This window comes from Thamnophis elegans, chromosome 2, assembly GCF_009769535.1.
Source record: "Thamnophis elegans isolate rThaEle1 chromosome 2, rThaEle1.pri, whole genome shotgun sequence".
NCBI lineage: Eukaryota > Metazoa > Chordata > Lepidosauria > Squamata > Colubridae > Thamnophis > Thamnophis elegans.
The window spans coordinates 151440473-151459664 of record NC_045542.1 but is presented as its reverse complement, the minus strand read 5'-3'; the positions used below and the strand labels follow the sequence as shown (position 1 = coordinate 151459664).

Here is a 19192-nt window from a genome sequence, read left to right as displayed (position 1 = left end):
AATCAGGTTGGCATAATTATAAGAAATATAGGGATGGATCTCTGGAAAGACAGGTATTTTGTTCCCCTTGACGCCAATCAGATCTGCCTGGGAAATCTATGGATGCTCAATTGTGTCTCCTGCTGGTGTACTCCAGAAATTACAACAAAGGGCATACTTCCTTGTACTGGAGTAAAATAATAACAATCGTAAACAGAAAATATTGAGAATCACAATGGATTTATTTATCTTTTTGAAGTTGCATACAATCCCTGAAAGAGTTGGGGAATTCCTCAAGGGGCCTCCAAAAATTTCTGTTGAACTGTAATTTTTAAAACTAAATTACAGTAAATATTTATCCTGCTCGTACTGCTTTTTGGAGTTCATTCCCACTACCAGAAAAAATGAAGAAAGGTTGGTTTTAGCCTATGCTGTGGACCAAGCCATTGCAGTACAGGTAGTCCTTGAATTACAACCATAACTGAGCCCGACATTTCTGTTGCAGAGTGAGACAGCCAATTTAGTGAATTTTACCTCCATTTTATTACCTTTCCACAATTGTTAAGTGAATCATTGCAGTTGTTAAGTTAGTAACACAGTTGTTGAATGTGTTGGAAGAAATATCCATCTGGATTCAGTTCCAAGTGGGAAGAAAGACACTGCAATGGGTGGAAACTAATCAAGGAGAGCAGCAACTTAGAACTGAGGAGAAATTTCCTGACAGTTAGAACAATTAATCAGTGGAACAGCTTGCCTCCTGAAGTTGTGAATGCCCCAACACTGGAAGTCTTTAAGAAGATGTTGTATAGCCATTTGTCTGAAATGGTGTAGGGTTTCCTGCCTAGGCAGGGGGTTGGACTAGAAGACCTCCAAGGTCCCTTCCAACTCTGCTATTGTATTTGTGTTTGTATTATAACTTTGATACAAATCCTGTGAAGGGTGATGATGTAATGAAAGGGCTTTGGGATTCCTATTATGGCTCTGCCAGAAGGAGGTACATCTATGTTATGTAGAATAGACTGGCCCAGGCCTTGAGGGCCCATTGACAAAGGGGGAGGGCTGAGTGTCTGCCTCCCTTTTAGGGGAAATATTCTGCCCTTTTAATATTTCCTAACATATCTCATTTTCCTAGGAGAGGGGTGGGTGCTAACTTCCTTCAAGTGGACCTGACTTTCCCATTAATTTTCCTTGTCAGAAGGTGGGAAAAGGTAATCACATGACTCCGGGACATTGCAACCATCATAAATATGAGCCAGTTACCAAACATCTGAATATTGATCAGGTAGCCATGGGGATGCTGTAACAGTTCGTCCTTAATCCTTCAAGTTTCACATAACTATCATGGCTAATATTCTTCAGTGTGAATAAATGCTTACATGGCTAATATTCCTTAGTGTGAATAAATTATTACTGGAATTGCAAACCTGAAGTTTTAAGTTTAGCACAGGTAATTCTCGACTCACAACCATTTGTTCATTGAACTTTTGAAGTTCTGAGCAGCACTGGAAAAAGTGACCAGTCCTCATGACCATTGTAGCATTCCCATGATCATCTGTTCAAAATTTGTGTGCTTGGCAACTGGCAACCGGTACTTACAATGGTTGCAGTGTTCTGGGGTCATAGGATTGCCCTTTGTGACCTTTCCAACTGGCTTCCAACGAACAAAATCAGCGGAGGAATCCAAACTCATTTAATGACCACACAATTCACTTATCAACCATAACAAAAAAAGATCGCAGAACGGGGCTCAACTCACTCAACCACCTTGCTTAGAAATTCTGGTACCAAACGTCTAGAGATTCTCAGTCATTTAGGTCATGGTTTTGTCCCAAAGATGCTTTTTTCAGGAGGCAACTGGACTTTCTTGTTTTTTCTTTGAAGACATTTCACTTCTCATCCAAGAAGCTTCTTCAGCTCTGACAGGATGGTAGGGGAATGGAAGGATTTATATTCCTTGCAGACAGCTGGTCAGTTGCATCCATTTAGAGGGTCCTTGAAGCCCTTGGAGGTTGATCTGTGTCCTCAGAGTCACCTGAGTAGTGCAAATGGTTCCTGTAGCCTGCAGTTTTGTTCTCTGGAAATCCATTCCTACTCCTGCACCATTCAACGGGCATTCATCCCAAATTGTATAACTAAAAATCTGTAGAGATTCTCAGTCATCCAGGACAAGGTTGTCCTGTCAGAGCTGAAGAAGCTTCTTGGATGAGAAGTGAAATGTCTTCAAAAGAAAAAAACAACAAGAAAGTCCAGTTGCCTCTTGAAAAAGCATTTTAGGGTCTGGTCCCAAATGTAGTCCTAAGTTGAGGACCGCCTGTGCTTTATTTATGAGATTTGCCTGCTGTTTTATTTAGCAGCTGTCATATAAAATACACTACAAAAACAATATAATAATTAAAATAAGAACTCCAGTCTAATTGGCTGTTAAATTAAATAGTAAAAGCCACCAGCTAAATTCATTTGATAGAATTTGGTACCCTTGGTTGTGGTTAATCAAAGTCCTTCTGTCACAGCTATGTTTTTACTTCTTTCTTGAAGTCCAGAAAGGCTGTCCTTGTGTCAGGGGACAAAAACTGTCCCAGAGGAGGAGAATTGTGATGGAAGAGTCACCATTAGAGTGTCAGGTCTAAAGCCACCTTTTCTTTTGGATCTCAGGCCTGCCACACTTTCTATTATTCTACTATGCATTTTCTATTGTGGGAAAATGGGAGGGGGGATTATATGCAGTTGGATGATATGTAGCCATAACAAAATTCTTTCCAAGGTCATCCTTTGTCTCTGCACCTGGCCGGAACTGATGGGTGGAACTGCCAGCATAGCAGTGGAAGATTGGACCATGTGATGGACTTGTGGGTTGAGGCAGTGGTGGGATTCAAATAATTTAACAACCGGTTCTCTGCCCTAATGATTTCTTCCAACAACCAGTTCACCGAACTGTTCAGAAAGTTAACAACCCGTTCTCCCGAAGTGGTGCGAACTGGCTGAATCCCACCACTGGGGTGGGGGCAAGATCTTGAACTTTCAACTGGGTGGGAAAACCGGGAAGCTTTCAGATTTTGGTTTCCCCAAATGTGCCAACATGGCTCTCTTAATAAATTGGAACTTTGAGGAATACTTTGCCTCGGACTCTGATTTACTTTTGGATGCTATTTGGAACCCTGACATAGAGCTTCTTTTCTTGCACCTTTTGATAGAGACCTATAGCCAGTGCTCCCTTTCAGATAGAATAAACAGAAACATTTTGGAAAAGGCAGTCCCATGACTCCCAGTCTTGAGCCATAGTAGCAAGAGAGGTGATGTTCAACAGGTTCTGACCAGTTCTGGAGAACCGGTAGCTGAAATTTTGAGTAGTTTGGAGAACAGATAAATACCACCTTTGACTGGCCCTGCCCCCACCTATTCTCTGCCTCCCAGCTGAGTCCCAGCTGTTTGGGAGGGGATGGGGATGTTGCAGTAACCTTCCCCTGCCATGCCCACAAAGCCATGACATGTCTACCAAGTCACGCCCACAGAAACAGTAGTAAAAAATTTTGAATCCCATCATTGACCACTATTAGACCTGATTCCTGCAGCCTAATAAACCAACATATGGTTTAATTGTTTGGCTGTACTACCTACAGTATTAGCATTTGCATCAATTTGGATTTACAGCTTAAGGCTGCATCAGAACCCAGACAATTCTGATTTAGACAGAAAACTGTGTGTTAACAAAAACGTGGCTCAGTGTAAACATATGAATATGGAATAACACCGCAATCCTTCATTTGTCTTTCAAAAGTAAATCCCATTGATTTAGCATCTTCCCCCAGTAAGGCATCTCACCAGATATTTGGGGGGGGGGGGGTGGCAAACTCCTAGAACTTACATGATCATTTGCTTTGCTGGCTGGGAAGTTGGGAAATAGTTGTCCTAGTATAGGTGGAAGTCCACCTGGTTGAAAAAGCTTTTAGAACAGAGCTCCAGATTAAGGACTATAAACTTGGGAATAAATGCCACAAAACACAGAAAGACCTGCCACTGGCTGGGTTGGCCTAAAGTACTAACCATTAGGTAAAGGTAAAGGTTCCCCTTGCACATATGTGCTAGTTGTTCCGACTCTAGGGGTGGTGCTCATCTTCAATTGAAAGCCAAAGAGCCAGCGCTGTCTGAAGACGTCTCCATGGTCATGTGGCTGGCATGACTAGATGATGAAGGCGCATGGAACGCTGTTACCTTCCCACCAAAGATGGTCCCTATTTTTCTACTTGCATTTTTTATGTGCTTTCGAACCTGGTAGTTTGGCACAACCTGGGACACATAATAGGAGCTCACTCCATTACACTGCGCTAGGGATTCAAACTGCCAACCTTTCAGATCGACAAGCTCAGCGTATTAGCCACTGAGCATGTTGTGCAGAATAAACCAGCTTGCCTAGTTTAGGTTTCAGTGCAAACTCAGAATTAAGGCTGATTTAAATAAAGGATAAGTCTGTGTATTGTAGAAAGACAATTATAAGAATATCCAATGAGTCACTTACAAGTTCCTGCTCAAAAATATCACTGAAAAACACATGGGTCACATTTATCTTCTTTTTGTTAATGGCTTTTCTTCCTTGTTCTACACTTGACTTGTACCTTCCCTTTTGTCGGGCATAAAAGTCCAGGACCATACATGAAGTTCCAATTAAACTGATTTATCAGTAATCATATCTTTGCACAATCTAATCCACTAATAGTGAGCACTATCTTGGCATTAGATAAGGACCAACGAAGTTCAAGAGAAGTTGGACTTAGTCCGTTTTATGGGTACTTATTGACTCTAGGCTGACTCCTCTTCTGATTGCGCCCAGTTTCCGCCACTCCTTCTCCCACACCTTGTCTGCAAATGACATAAACCATGAAGCAGAGTGGTAGAATGAATTCAGTTTTTCAAGGGTCAGCCCATTTTTTCCTGATTGTCTATGGACTTACACCTCATTGGCTGGGGAAATGGCAATGCCCCTTCAAGCCATTGTTTAAAATTTAGACAGGGACACACCTTGGGCATTTTTGCACTCTTCCTAGAACAGAATCATCAAGCAATCCGTAAGTTGTCTTTAACAGGGCAGATGGGCTGTTGGGCATAGCAGACTGTTGAGTATTTAGTAAGCTTCCCTTTCCTTAATATATTTGTATAACGATAGGATAGATTGCGTGCGTTTGATATTATGCCAGGAGACCTAGAGATCAGATGTTCTTGAGACAAAGATTCATGATCCTTGATTTCTGGGGCATAGAAAATGATAACCTTTTGCAGTCCATTCTAAGAGTTCATTTTTTAAACTATAATGTTTTATTTTGGGATGATGTGGTAGTAAAATCTCCTTACTAAATAGCAGTAGCACTTAGGCTTATATACCACTTCACAGTGCGTTACAGCCCTAAGCGGTTTACAGAGTCAGCCTACTGCCCCCAACAATCTGGGTCCTCATTCTACCCACCTCAGAAGGATAGAAAGCTGAGTCAACTTGGGTCTAGCTAACAAACCTACTGGAAAAATACAAACAATCGATACTCTTAGCCATTTGTGTATTTTCAAGGACATTTCAAGCATAATGTGATAAACCGGATGGTTTTAACTGGTTTGTGCTTTGTACACAATGCTAAGGCAAAAATCATGGTTTATAAATTATAATAGTCTGGTTTGTAGATCCTGCTATGCCATAATGTAAATATAAATATAATGTAATTATATATCTTTCAATTTATATTGTTTTATTTTTATTTGTTTACTAGTATGATTTGATAGTTTATTAGTAATCTTGACTATCACTAAGTGTTGTATCTTTTTATTCCTGATGAATGCATTTTATTTTCCTTATTTACCCTTATGTACACTGAGAGCATATGCACCAAAGACAAATTCCTTGTGTATCCAATCACACTTGGCCAATAAAGAATTCTATTCTATTCTATTCTATTCTATTCCATTCCATTCCAATGCATTCCGTTCCATTCTATTCTATTCCATTTTATTCTATCCTATGTAATCTGTTTTTGGAGTATATACATGGTTAGCCAAATTTAGGCTCTATAGGCCATCACAATATGTTTTATTAGGTTTTTTTTAATGTTACCATACTTAGGAATTTTCAAATGTCATGCATCATCCTAACATGAGTTAGGAAGCATTGAGAATAAAACAGTAACAGATTGTGATATTTAATATATGTCTATAATACTCTGTCTACAGCACCTGACTTTTGGCCCACCCTGTATATGAATCCATTGTACTGTGTTATGACTAAAGCCTGTAGATTGGTCAGTCATTATGAGCAAGAACTGAAGCTTCCTACTAGCTCCATATTACCTAGAGTGTTTATTGTGATCAATAATCCATCTAGAATAAGATATGAAATTATATAAAGACTAATAAGAATACGGTAGTCATGGATGTTTGATTACATGTCCGAACTGCTTCCCTGAAAAATTATCACGATATTGACGATACTGTCCTTGGGATCAGAAATTAAGAACTTTATATGCTAACGTTCTATCTCAGGTGTTGTTGCAAGTTGAGTGAAATGTATGAGTTCCATAGATTGTCTATAGAAATCACAATATATGAGTTGTGATTTTTATTTTTCCTGAAATGCCTAGACAAGTCTGTTCAGGTAATGGTTTATATGAATATCTGTTGAGCACGAAAGCTGATGTTTTTACCCAAAACTAGGGTCACCATTATTGATCTACACAGCCAGACTTTCTTGCAGTTGGCAGAGGTGTCTATCACGAAAGGACAACAAAGGGTTCATTCATTGTAGGAGTAATTGAATCAGTAGGTGACTCAACAAGCCAGCCTTGGATATTGGGATGATGGCAGTGCTAATGGTCTCATTTCCTTCAGGGAAAAATATCTGACCTAACCCATCCCAAATTTACTGTTCCTGCAACCATCTTTCATATGTTTTAGCCTAATCATGTTTGCTGCTCTTCTCTGCACTCTTTCTAGAGCCTCCACATCTTTTTTACATTAACTGCCAACAGTGTTGATAACTCTTAAAAAGAGAATAGAATAGAATAGAATGGAATGGAATGGAATGGACCCTACACCACTTCAGACAAATAGTTATCAAACATCTTCTTAAAAACCTCCAGTGTTGGAGCCTTCACAACTTTACTTTTGCATGTAAGATGCATTTCCTCAGATTAATATTTAAAACAGATATTAAGATAGATATTTAAGACTTCTAAAAGATGTGGCTCTAACTAGGATTCCCATAACCGGGCTGTAAAACTCTTTGATGATAGCAAAGAGTTCAATGACCATCCTACTCAAACATACTTTGCGTGACATGAAAGAGATTCTAGAATTTTCAGACTTAGTAGTTCTTTTATCTAGTGGTTGCGCAAGGCTGTATTGGCATAGATTAACAAACTTGACCTTGAGGTGTAGCTCTGAATTTCAGGATACTACAATAGCTTCAAAGACCAAAGACTAAGCATTTCTTGAAACAAAGTCTATTGTTTGATTTGCTGATGATGCGTGTCAAAGGACCTCAAACAAATTGCTGGTTCTTTACTTATTAACCATTTGGAGATAAGGTTTATTACAAAGACCATCTGGTGATTAGGTTAATTGCAAAGTCCAAATAGAAGTTGGAATCTTACCTAAGCCAGGCAAATTTCACTCCTCAAATTTCAAACTAACCCAATTCACACATTCACAAAGATCAGATTACCTTGGTTGGGCTTACTGCTTGATGCATGAATTCAGTTGGTTATAAGGTTTTCAGAAAAATCATGGGTAACAAAACATGCTTATTTTTATAGGTAGTCCTTGATTAACAACCACAAGTGAACCCAAGATTTCTGCTGCTAAGCAAGATAGTTGAGTTGTGCCCCTTTCTTGCCACAGTTGTTAAGTAAATCACTGTGATTGTTATGTTAGTAACACAGTTGCAAAGTGAATCTGGCTTATCCATTGACTTTGCTTGTCAGAAGGTCACAAAAAGTGATCACATGACATACATACACACACACACACACACACACACACACACACACACACACGGACACTGCAATGTCATAAATATGAGTCAATTGCCAAGTGTCCAAATTTTGATCTGATGACCTGCAATGGTTGTGTGAAAAACAGTAATAAGTCACTTTTTTAGTGCCGTTGTAAATTCAGTCACCAAACAAACGGTTGTAAGTCAATAACTACCTGTATGGTACATACTTCACACATTACACTAGTACAAGCTTCAGTACAATACTAGTATACAGTATAGTACATTATATAGATGTACAGATTAGGGATGTAATCTGGCTTCACACATTACACTAAGCCAGGGGTGTCAAACTCGATTTCATTGAGGGCCGCATGGGGATTGTATCTGACCTTTGGGGCCAGGGTGGGTGTTGTCAGGGTGTGGCCTGATTGATGTCACTCATGTGAGGGCTGCCTGTGGCAGCCTGAATGCTCTGCCACAAAAAAAATGGGCTCCCAAGCTCTGTTTCTGGCTGCGATGGCCTCCTGCAACCCTCTGTCAGGAAAAATGGAGCTCGGAAGGGACACACCGTGGGCCAGTCCTTCACTCTTTCCAGGGTGACCCCATAGGCCAGATCTAAGCACTTCACGAGGCAGATCCAGCCCATGGGACTTGAGCTTGACACCCTTGTACTAAGCTATGAATTGTTGAATAGGTGAGATTCAGACATTTCAGTTAAAAGAGAATTTGACAACTAGACAGATTCTTTGGGTATTAAAAATTTCTTTACCATGTGGAATGGGAAAAAGGAATGATTTACCTTTAAGATTAGTTGTTCTGTTTGCTTCATCTAACTAAAACAAATGAAACAGGATATTTGTACCAATACCCCCTGTGGGGAGGTAAATGAGTAATGAATGTCATGTCTCTGTTTTGGGAGATTGTGTACGAGCTCTACATGACACAGGAAAGGGGTCTACGTGACACAGGAAGGCCAGGTATTTGGGGATGATCGATAAGTTGTCAAAGAGTATAAAAGACTGTACACAACTGCCATTCGGGGATATAAATAAACCTTTCCCTTTGACAAAGAGCTGTTCTTGTCTCATTTTCTGCAACACAGTAACATAATGAAGAATCTGAAACTGGTTTGAAAGTTTACACAGGCCTTTCACTGTCATTAGCGCCATTCAAATCCTAAGGATCTGGGGATGAGACAAGGGACATGGCACCATGATATGTATGACCTGATTTTGACATCGTGAGATCTAGCAGATCTATCAATACTCAAATTTCTTGACACTTCTGGCAACAAAATCTGGGCGGAAAGGCCCCAACACAACTGAAGACATGCAGTTATTGCATTCTGCTGGTTCTGATCGGTTTGCATGAACCGGTAATGGAAATGGCAGGTGGCCCTGCCCCACCCACCCCGGCTCTACGGCATCCCATTTAGGCCCTTTTTAAAGACAAAGCATATGCGCAAAAGGCAGAGTGCATGCGCGAACATGCGTGCTCACATTTGCAAACTGGTAGGGAAGGTAAGTAAATACCACCCCTGCATGCAGGTGATTTCTTGGTTTGGATTCATAGTGGAGAATGTTTCCTATCCCATCAAGTTTGTGGGGAAATGGAAATTATCTAAGTGTTTTGGCCCTGAAAGCCGTGGACATCACAACACAAACATTTGTTTGTTTTTTCTTTCAGACCATGAAAGTCTTGGATTTGTCAGTGAAGTCCGGTGAATGCATCAAACTGAAGGGGAAAATACACCAAGGGGCCAAGAGGTCTGTATAATTAATTGGCTTTAGGCAGGTCTGAAATGACATTAAGTCTTTCCTGGCTTTGAGCAAATTTAAAAGTCTTCCTTCCCCACTTCTGTTGCTCATATAAATATTATGAATGCTGTGTTTTCATTGGCAGGGAGCTTAAGAAATTCAGTTTGCGAATAGAATATCGACTTAAATGACCAACAATTGATATGAAATGACTTTGAAATGACTGATGACATTTTGGTCTTGCAAATCCTTGCAAGGATGGAGGGGACGGGACTTGGTTTTTATGAGCAGATAATATGATTGGGTTCACATACTGTACTGTGATTGGTGAATAAACCACAAAACCCACAACACTGGCCTATCTACAGCAGGAAGTTGCCCCCTAAATTCTTTTTGGCCCCATCCACTGCAACCCACACTGAAATGGTTTTGCAATTAAGAAGAAGTGGATGCTTCAAAGATTTGTTAACCAAAGTCCTGCTGAATCCAGTGCCATCATGGTGGTAAAATGCTTAAGGTATATTAGGGTCTGCTGCATTGGTGGATTCCTCTCTCCGTCGCTATTGGTATGCTGCGCACGGGGCCGGGGGTCCTGATCGTGTTCCCGTGCTGCACACACATTCACACTCCACCGCCCCCGCAACACCCAGCTGCTCGTCGGAGGTCGCACAGGCGCTGCACGCTGTGGGTGCATGCGCAATTGGCCCAGTTGCTTTAAAAACAGATATGGAACGTGGGCAGGCAGGTGGGCCAAATGAGCCATTGTACCGGTATGGAGGCCACTGCTCTCGGCTACTACCAGCACGCCCATACCTGGCCGTACTGGCTGAAACCCACCACTGGTCTGCTGCAATGAAATGATGATGTTTCAGAAGAAAATGTAAAGAAAATTAAGGGGATTGCATCAGGGTCAAGTGAGAGAATGCAGGAAGGAAGGCATGCAGGGTCCCCCATCAGGGAACCACAATGGGCCTGGTGAAAAGATAACAGTTCCTATAAGGAAAAGCAAGAACAGTTCCTCCAGGAGTCAACCCCAAGGCTTGTTTGAATGGGAAAGGCAGGAAACAGGGTGTTGTGGCCCGCCAGCTGCCAAAAGAACTGGCAGCAAACTCAGAAGATGAGGAGGTTGGGGAAGAACTTGGGCCTGTTCTGGAGTCTGGGGAAGATTCTGATGGCTGCTCAGCATCGGACACAGAGACAGAACCAGGGCCCGTCCGTCATTTCCCAGCCACCGGAGAGGCAGCTGCCTTTGGAGGTGGAAGAACAGCTTGGGCCTGTTCCAGGTGTATCTATGCGCAGAGCAGTCAGGAGAGGTGAAAGGGAGGAAAAGGATTTGACTCTGGAAGCAAAGCAAACGTGGACGCTTAACGGCCCCTCCTTGGCTGGGGAACAAATAGAAGGAAAGGGGAGTGGTGGTCATAGGAGACAACAACTTGTATTTCTAGAGATTTTGATCATTATGTTTCGTGCAACAAAGACTGCTTGCCAGAACCTAATTTGCAGCCTTTCATCCGTGAGCTCACGGGCTTACAATTATTGTAAGGAACTGATAAGTTCTGCTGCTGCAGTTAAGTCTTTGCAGGACTTTTGCCTGGACTTTCGGTGGGTGAATAAAATTAATTCTTAAGAGATAAATAAAGAGGGGCTGTTTTGTTTTTTTTACTGGCATCAGAACACAGGGAAAGAATGAATCAAACCTTGTGATGGACAAAGTCCAGTCTGAACACCAGCCCAAAGACCAGACCAGCCTTGCTACCAAATCGCTGAAAATGGGACTGCAGTTTTTGAAACTGGCTTACGAAATGTGTGTTTAATGTGTCGCCCTTCCCTTCGTTAGTTTTGCCATCAACTTAGGTCGGGATGAGTCAAACCTGGCCATCCACCTGAACGCTCGTTTTCAAGCCCAAGGAGACGTCAAGAAGTTGGTGTGCAATTCCAGATCGAATGGCCAGTGGGGTGCGGAGGTACGGCCATCGATATTCCCATTCCAGGAAGGAGCTGAAATCAAGGTCAGGAAGAACATTTAAGGCACTGAAGTGTCAGTTCAAAAGATGTGGGATCTCTTTAAAAAAAAATGTGGCTGGGTGTGTTACCTTTTCTCTGAACCTTCACCTGATCTTCCTGGCTTGCTCCATGTGAAATGCCACTAGGGGGCACCATGTTGGAAAGAATGTCAGCTGCTGCTACCAATTCACTTTCTCAATCACTCTTCCCCCCCCCCCCCCAAGATAGTGAGGACTCTCAGGTTGTATCCAATGCTTAGATTAAAATGATATTGAATAGCAATAGTGATAGCAATTAGACATATATACCACTTCACAGCCCTCTCTCAGCGATTTACAGAGTCAGCCTATGGCCCCCAAGAATCTGGGTCCTCATTTTTCCAACCTCGGAAGGATGGAAGGCTGAGTCAATCTTGAGCCAGGAAAGATTAAACTCCTGGCAGTGGGCAGAGTTAGCCGGCAATACTGCATTCTAACCACTGAGCCACTGTGGCTCTTCATATTGCCCTTAGTCATGCAATTTGATTGGTTCTTTTTATCCATTAGAGTTATGTCCCAGTTATTTAATCTGAATACTCAAGTCACTTTTTCTGCTAAGCTGGGTACCTAATAAAGGTAGTCTGCACTTAGCAGAATTAGCCTGCAATACTGAATTCTAACAATTGCACCGCCACACTCATAGATTGTGGTTGGCCATAAGGTGAGAACCAACTATTGTATTAACATAGGGATCCCCAATCCCCAGTCCGTGGATTTGCATTGGTTTGCAGCATGCCAGAAACGGGGGCCATACTAACAAGCGAAGCTCCATCCACAGGATGAAGACAGCAGGTGAAACCATGTCCCCTCCAGTCCTCAGAAGAACCTCTTCCCACAGAACCGATCCCTGGTGCCCAAAAGATTGGGGGTTGCTGTCTTAGTATGTTATGTGAAGCAGGGCAAGAACATTAAGATGTTTTGTTGTGTGTTTGCATAACTATGCTCAAGCAAGCTTCTTTTGGCAATATGCTCAGCAAAGCTTTGCATGCACTTATCCTAAGACTGAGAACAAATACGAATCTGCAATTAGAAAGGCAGAGGGACTAACATAGGTAAGAATCAAGAGAATGCCATATGCTAATCGCAGCATAGAGAAAATTGCATCGTTTGCATGATGTCATGTGCATGTGTTGTGACTTCTTCCCACAATAAAACCAGTGGCCACTTAGGCACTAAGCTTTTCCCAAAAAATCTTGAGCAGTGTTCAGACCATGCCTGCCTTCACAGCCAACTTCAAGAAGAAGACTGTAGAAGAGAGTGTATCGTTTTGAAAAGCTCAATGGACACTGAGAGGTTTTTGAAACCAACATCCAAAATATAACTTATGGCCTCCTACTATGTTGAATAGGCCTGGAGATAATAACAAAGTAACAGAGCTGGAAGGGACTGTGAAGGTCTTCTAGTCCAACCCCCTGCTCAAGCAAGAAACCGTATATTATTTCAGACAAATATTTGTCCGATTTCTTGTTAAAAATCTTCAGTGGTAGATCACCCAGGACTTCTGAAGCAAGCCATTCTGCTGATTCACTCTTCTAATGTCAAGAAATGTTTCCTTATTTCTAGGTGGATTGGAAGAGAGGGGAGGGGGCTAGAACTGGAACAGATGGGCTTTTTCAAAAACTGGTACACATCATAGTTCATTTGTTTTAAGCCATCCATGTACTCTTATAGAAAGCAAGTGATAAGATCGCCCCCTATAGATAGGCTTAAAAACCACTCTTATTTCCTAAGATTGTCACTGTGGCTCCGAGTGAAGAGTTAAAAGCCGATGCTTTGCTTTGCAGACTGCTAACCTGATTTTCATTTATTTTAAATTAAAAAGATCTACATTTTTAAGCCAAGTGGAAAAGAATACCTGGCAAGGGAATTGCCCATAAGATATTATTTTCTTGCAATAAACACATTAGCATTTGCCATGATATACTAAATCTTCTGTCTTTGTAGAAACTATGGCATTTCTGGGCTTCCCCTCCAGAATCTGAATGCTGCATTATAGCCACCTTCAATCTCGGGAGGGTAGATAATTCCTTAATTGCAAGTACAGGTAGTCCTCGACTTACGATCGCAATGAAGGCCAATATTTCTGTTGCTAAGTGAGACATTTGTTAAGTGAACTTTGCCCCATTTTAGAGTTGTTAAATGAATCATTGCAGGCATTAAGTTACTAACATGGTTGTTAAGTGGATCTGGCTTCCCCATTGACTTTGCTTGCCTGAAGGTCACAAAAAGGGATCCCATAATGCCAGGACACTGCAATTGTCATAAATATGAATCAGTTGCCAAGCGCCTGAATTTTGATCACGTGACCATGGGGAAGCTGCAATGGTCATGTGTGAAAAGCAATTCTAAGTCAGCTTTTCCAGTGTCATCATAACTTTGAACGGTCACTAAATGAACTGTTGTAAGTCGAGGAATACCTGTAAGTTCAGGGATCCAGAGAGGTCCAAGCCAGAGTAAAAATACAACATGATGACTTAAGAAAGCAAAAGAAACTTTGAAAAAAAAAAGCCATATAAAAAAAGTGAGCCACAATATTTTTAAACAATAAAACAAAAATTCTCCCATTGGTTCTGATATGTAGGTAGTCCTCGAATTGTGACCACAACTGAGTCCAAAATTTCCATTGCTAAGTGCCCCATTTTACAACATTGTCACAGTTGTTCAAAAAAAATCACTGCAGGTGTTCAGTTAGTAACACAGTTGTAAAAAGTGAATCTGGCTTCCTCCATTAATTTTGTCGGAAGCTTAGAAAAGGTGATCACGTGACCCTGGGACACTACAACCGTCGTAAATATGAGCCAGTTGCCAAGCATCCAAATTTTAATCACGTGACCATGGAGATGTCATAAGTGCGAAAAGCAATAATAAATGACTTTTTTCAGTGCTCTAACTTTGGTCACGAATCGAACACAACTAGTCTTTGTAAGTCAAAGTTGTAAGTTGTATATTTATTCCCATAATTAGAGCAATGAATGGACTATGTATTTGGTCATCCATAGGCAAAAAACTGTGTATATATTTGAAATATATGGAGTGGTGGTTGCCTAACTCATCTTTATTTAGGACAGGTGTTTCCAACCTTGGCAACTTTAAGACTTGTGAAGCTGGCTGAGGAACTCTGGGAGTTGAAGTCCACAAGTCTTAAAGTTGCCAAGGTGGGAGACCCCTGATTTAGGCCATAATTATTGATGAGTGGAGGAAGAATCTGGATTTTCACTTCCTGTAGCTCGTCAAGGAATTAACTCGTTGGCCTGTTCTTAACAGATCTGCCTCTGCTACCAAGCTGGGGAGATAAAGGTGAAGATCGATGGACAGGAAATCAGCTTCCCCAATCGTCTTGGCCTGAATTCTGCCCAATACTTCTCAGTGGATGGAGACATGGAGCTTCAGTCTTTCAAGTGTTGTTCTAAATGCTGATGAAATATAGTCACACTTCCACCCTGTGGATTTCTTCAATAAGATACAAAAAAAGGCGAATAAATGAGCCATTCTGTCTCAGTTTCTTTTTTAATCCTTTCAAAATAATAATATATCAGAAATAACACATTAATATAATTATTGTAAAAATGCATACATTGTCAAAAGGAAAGAAAGAAAATGCTTTTAAAAAGTGAAAAAAAAAAAAAAACAGAAAAAAACAAAAAAGTATCGTAACAATAAATGTTTATTTTCTAAACGTATTTATATAATTCAAATATTCATGTCTATATATTTCTACGGTAACACACACACACACACACACACACACACACACAAAGTGTGTGTGTCTGTGTCTGTGTATCTTTCCCCGAAAATAAGTTAAGGTCTTATTTTCTTTTGACCCCCAAAATAAGCGCTTGGCCTTATTTTCAGAGGTCTTCTTATTTTTGAAGTGCAGGAGGCAGCGAGCATGGTCACCTCATGGCTGCTGCTGTTTTGCAATATTTTCGGGGAGGGCTTATTTTGGGGGAGGGCTTATTTGAGCGCATGCGCTCAAAAGCCCACTTGGGCTTATTATCCTGGGAGGTCTTATTTTCAGGGAAACAGGGTACTCAGGGTATATACTGTACATACATACATACATACATGTATGTGTGTGTGTATATGTGTATGTGTGTATGTATATGTATATGAATGTGTGTTTGTGTGTGTGTGTGTGTGTGTGCGCGGTGGCTCAGTGTCTAAGATGCTGAGCTTGTCGATCAGAAAGTTTGGCAGTTCGGCAATTCGAATCCCTAACGCTGTGCAACGGTGTGAACTCTGCCAACATATCAGTTCGAAGGCATGTAAAAATGCAAGTAGAAAAACCACCTTTGGTGGGGAGGTAACAGCATTCCATGAGCCTTCGGCATTTAGTCATGCCAGCCACATGACCATGGAGATGTCTTCGGACAGTGCTGGCTCTTCGGCTTTGAATTGAAGATGACAACCGCCCCCTAAAGTCAGGAATGACTAGCACATATGTGTGAGGGGAACCTTTACCATATATATATTTATATATGTATATGTATATATTTTTGCTGATAAAAAAGTGAAGGGCAAAATCAGCAAAAATGTAGCACAAAATAGTTTGTCGTGAAAGCGACTGCCTGGAAGGCTCCTGGAGTGGAGCCGGGCTGGGGGAAGGTCCTGGGAGGCCTGAAAACTGTCACAAGCCCATAGGCCTTCGCTGGCTACAGGGTCCACTGAAGACCATATGGGATGGACTTTGCAATATTTGAAACATTGAAGGTATCAGGTTCGAATGAAGGAAATTTGTTAAAGGAATAGCCAATGTAGAAAGTTGGAGCTGAGATGAGTGTGACCAGGGAAAAGACCAGGGGGCATTCTACCAGTCGGGTGAACTGGTAGCTCTGACCATCAGCCGGGAGTGAACCAGTTCGCCCCTGCGTTTTACTCACCTATATCTTCTCAGCTGAGTTGCGCGGCAAAGCAGATTAAGCTGTTTTCCTTCCCAGCAATAATGCAGAAGGTACTTTTTCTCAAAAACTGTGCACGCATGCACCGCGTGCGTCAGGCGCGTGCATGCTCCAGGCATGTGCACGATCCCCGAACCAGTTGTTAAACCGGTAGGATCCCACCCCTGAACAAGACCAATAACCAATGGCAACAAGAAAGCTATAAAAGTTAGAAAGACGCTACTAGTAGGATGCTAGCTAAGGCATGTAGACATAAACTTTGCTAACTCTAGAGCCGTGGTGGCGCAGTGGTTAGAATGCAGTACTGCAGGCTACTTCGGCCAACTGCCTGTTGCCAGCATTTTGGCAGTTCGAATCTCACCAAGCTGAAGGATGACTCAGGCTTCCACCCTTCCAAGGTCGGTAAAATTAGGAGCCAGTTTGTTGGGGGCAATATAATGACTCTGAAAAATCACTTAGAGCAGTAATGGAGAACCTTTTTGGCACCAAGAGCCAAAACTAGAATGTAGACTAAGGTGACCAGACGTCCCGCTTTTGGCGGGACACCCCCACTTTTTGATGCATTTTCCCGCGTCCCGCCCGCTTTTTAAAAAGGCACGCTTTTTTTGGCGCTTGCAGCTCCCGCCCATCAGCTGCTGGGCTGGCTCATCGTTCTGTTCTATGCTACCACCTACAAATTTAAACCAGCCCAGCCTGCCGCTCACTGATTTGATTGGCTGGACTTCAGCCAATCAGTGAGCTGGCCAACCAGCTCACTGATTGGCTGGACTCCTTAGCCGAGGACGCATGCGCGAGTCTCCATTTTATTTCGTCTTTGTTTTGGGCAGCTGCGCTTACTCACTGGTGGTGAGTAAATCATGTTTTGTATTAAATTTGGTACCGTGGGAATCGGGAGGCGCTGGGCTGGGGGAAGGAGAGAGCCCCCTTGCGGAGTTCGCAGCCAGCCCCTGTGTTGCGCTGGAACGGGCGGCAAAACCTTTGGAACCACGTGGAAGTTCTCGGGCGGCTGCTCCCAGCTCTCCTGCCCCGGAGGGAGCAGCCGGCGGCGGCGGCGGAGGAGGAATCAGCCCGGCGTCGCTGCTCCCCGCGCGCTCCCTCGCTCGCGGCCAGGCTTTGGTGCTGCCTTTCCCGCTCTGTGCGTGCTGCCCAGACCAGACCTCTCTTCCTTCCGTGGAGTCCGTTCGTGAATCTATGGGATTCGCCGCGGAAGGAAGAGATATCGGGGGAGCGGCGCCGCCAGCAGAGAACGTCCCCTCGCTTCTGGGCCTCCCCGCTGCTGTCCCGATCTCTCTTCCTTCCGTGGAGTCCGTTCGTGAATCCATGGGATTCGCCGCGGAAGGAAGAGATATCGGGGGAGCGGCGGACGCCAGCAGAGAACATCCCCTTGCTTCTGGGCCTCCCCGCTGCTGTCCCGATCTCTCTTCCTTCCGTGGAGTCCGTTCGTGAATCCATGGGATTCGCCGCGGAAGGAAGAGAGGTCGGGGGAGCGGCGGACGCCAGCAGAGAACGTCCCCTCGCTTCTGGGCCTCCCCGCTGCTGTCCCGATCTCTCTTCCTTCCGTGGAGTCCGTTCGTGAATCCATGGGATTCGCCGCGGAAGGAAGAGAGGTCGGGGGAGCGGCAGACGCCAGCAGAGAACGTCCCCTCGCTTCTGGGCCTCCCCGCTGCTGTCCCGATCTCTCTTCCTTCCGTGGAGTCCGTTCGTGAATCCATGGGATTCGCCGCGGAAGGAAGAGATATCGGGGGAGTGGCGGACGCCAGCAGAGAACATCCCCTCGCTTCTGGGCCTCCCCGCTGCTGTCCCGATCTCTCTTCCTTCCGTGGAGTCCGTTCGTGAATCCATGGGATTCGCCGCGGAAGGAAGAGATATCGGGGGAGTGGCGGACGCCAGCAGAGAACGTCCTCTGGCTTCTGGGCCTCCCCGCTGCTGTCCCAATCTCTCTTCCTTCCGTGGAGTCCGTTCGTGAATCCATGGGATTCGCCGCGGAAGGAAGAGAGGTCGGGGGAGCGGCGGACGCCAGCAGAGAACGTCCCCTCGCTTCTGGGCCTCCCCGCTGCTGTCCCGATCTCTCTTCCTTCCGTGGAGTCCGTTCGTGAATCCATGGGATTCGCCGCGGAAGGAAGAGAGGTCGGGGGAGCGACGGACGCCAGCAGAGAACATCCCCTCGCTTCTGGGCCTCCCCGCTGCTGTCCCGATCTCTCTTCCTTCCGTGGAGTCCGTTCGTGAATCCATGGGATTCGCCGCGGAAGGAAGAGATATCGGGGGAGCGGCGGACGCCAGCAGAGAACATCCCCTTGCTTCTGGGCCTCCCCGCTGCTGTCCCGATCTCTCTTCCTTCCGTGGAGTCCGTTCGTGAATCCATGGGATTCGCCGCGGAAGGAAGAGAGGTCGGGGGAGCGGCGGACGCCAGCAGAGAACGTCCCCTCGCTTCTGGGCCTCCCCGCTGCTGTCCCGATCTCTCTTCCTTCCGTGGAGTCCATTCGTGAATCCATGGGATTCGCCGCGGAAGGAAGAGAGGTCGGGGGAGCGGCGGACGCCAGCAGAGAA

At 43.8% G+C, this 19192-nt stretch overlaps 1 protein-coding gene across 3 annotated transcripts; it reads left to right on the top strand.

Moving 5' to 3' along the window:
* The first annotated feature begins 4956 nt into the window (after positions 1 to 4956).
* LOC116502829 (16 kDa beta-galactoside-binding lectin-like) lies at positions 4957 to 15245 on the top strand. 3 transcript variants are annotated; one of them, XM_032208775.1, is made up of 4 exons: positions 4957 to 5039; positions 9635 to 9714; positions 11543 to 11714; positions 15012 to 15245. In XM_032208775.1, exons 2-4 carry the CDS (start codon positions 9638 to 9640, stop codon positions 15162 to 15164), a joined length of 402 nt encoding a protein of 133 aa, XP_032064666.1. In that variant the 5' UTR covers positions 4957 to 5039; positions 9635 to 9637; the 3' UTR covers positions 15165 to 15245. The 3 variants fall into 3 exon arrangements, with proteins under 3 accessions (XP_032064666.1, XP_032064667.1, XP_032064665.1); XM_032208776.1 differs by lacking the exon at positions 4957 to 5039 and adding an exon at positions 8891 to 8925; XM_032208774.1 differs by lacking the exon at positions 4957 to 5039 and adding an exon at positions 9010 to 9468.
* The last annotated feature ends 3947 nt before the right edge of the window (positions 15246 to 19192 follow it).

What these genes read in the sequence shown, in the direction of transcription:
- LOC116502829 (XM_032208774.1), top strand. Translation starts at nt 9,406, where the DNA reads ATGCGCAAAAGGCAGAGTGCATGCGCGAACATGCGTGCTCACATTTGC. An exon ending in ATACACCAAGGGGCCAAGAG is followed by an intron (nt 9,715 to 11,542) that starts GTCTGTATAATT and finishes TCCCTTCGTTAG; the next exon opens with TTTTGCCATCAACTTAGGTC. An exon ending in AGGAAGGAGCTGAAATCAAG is followed by an intron (nt 11,715 to 15,011) that starts GTCAGGAAGAAC and finishes TGTTCTTAACAG; the next exon opens with ATCTGCCTCTGCTACCAAGC.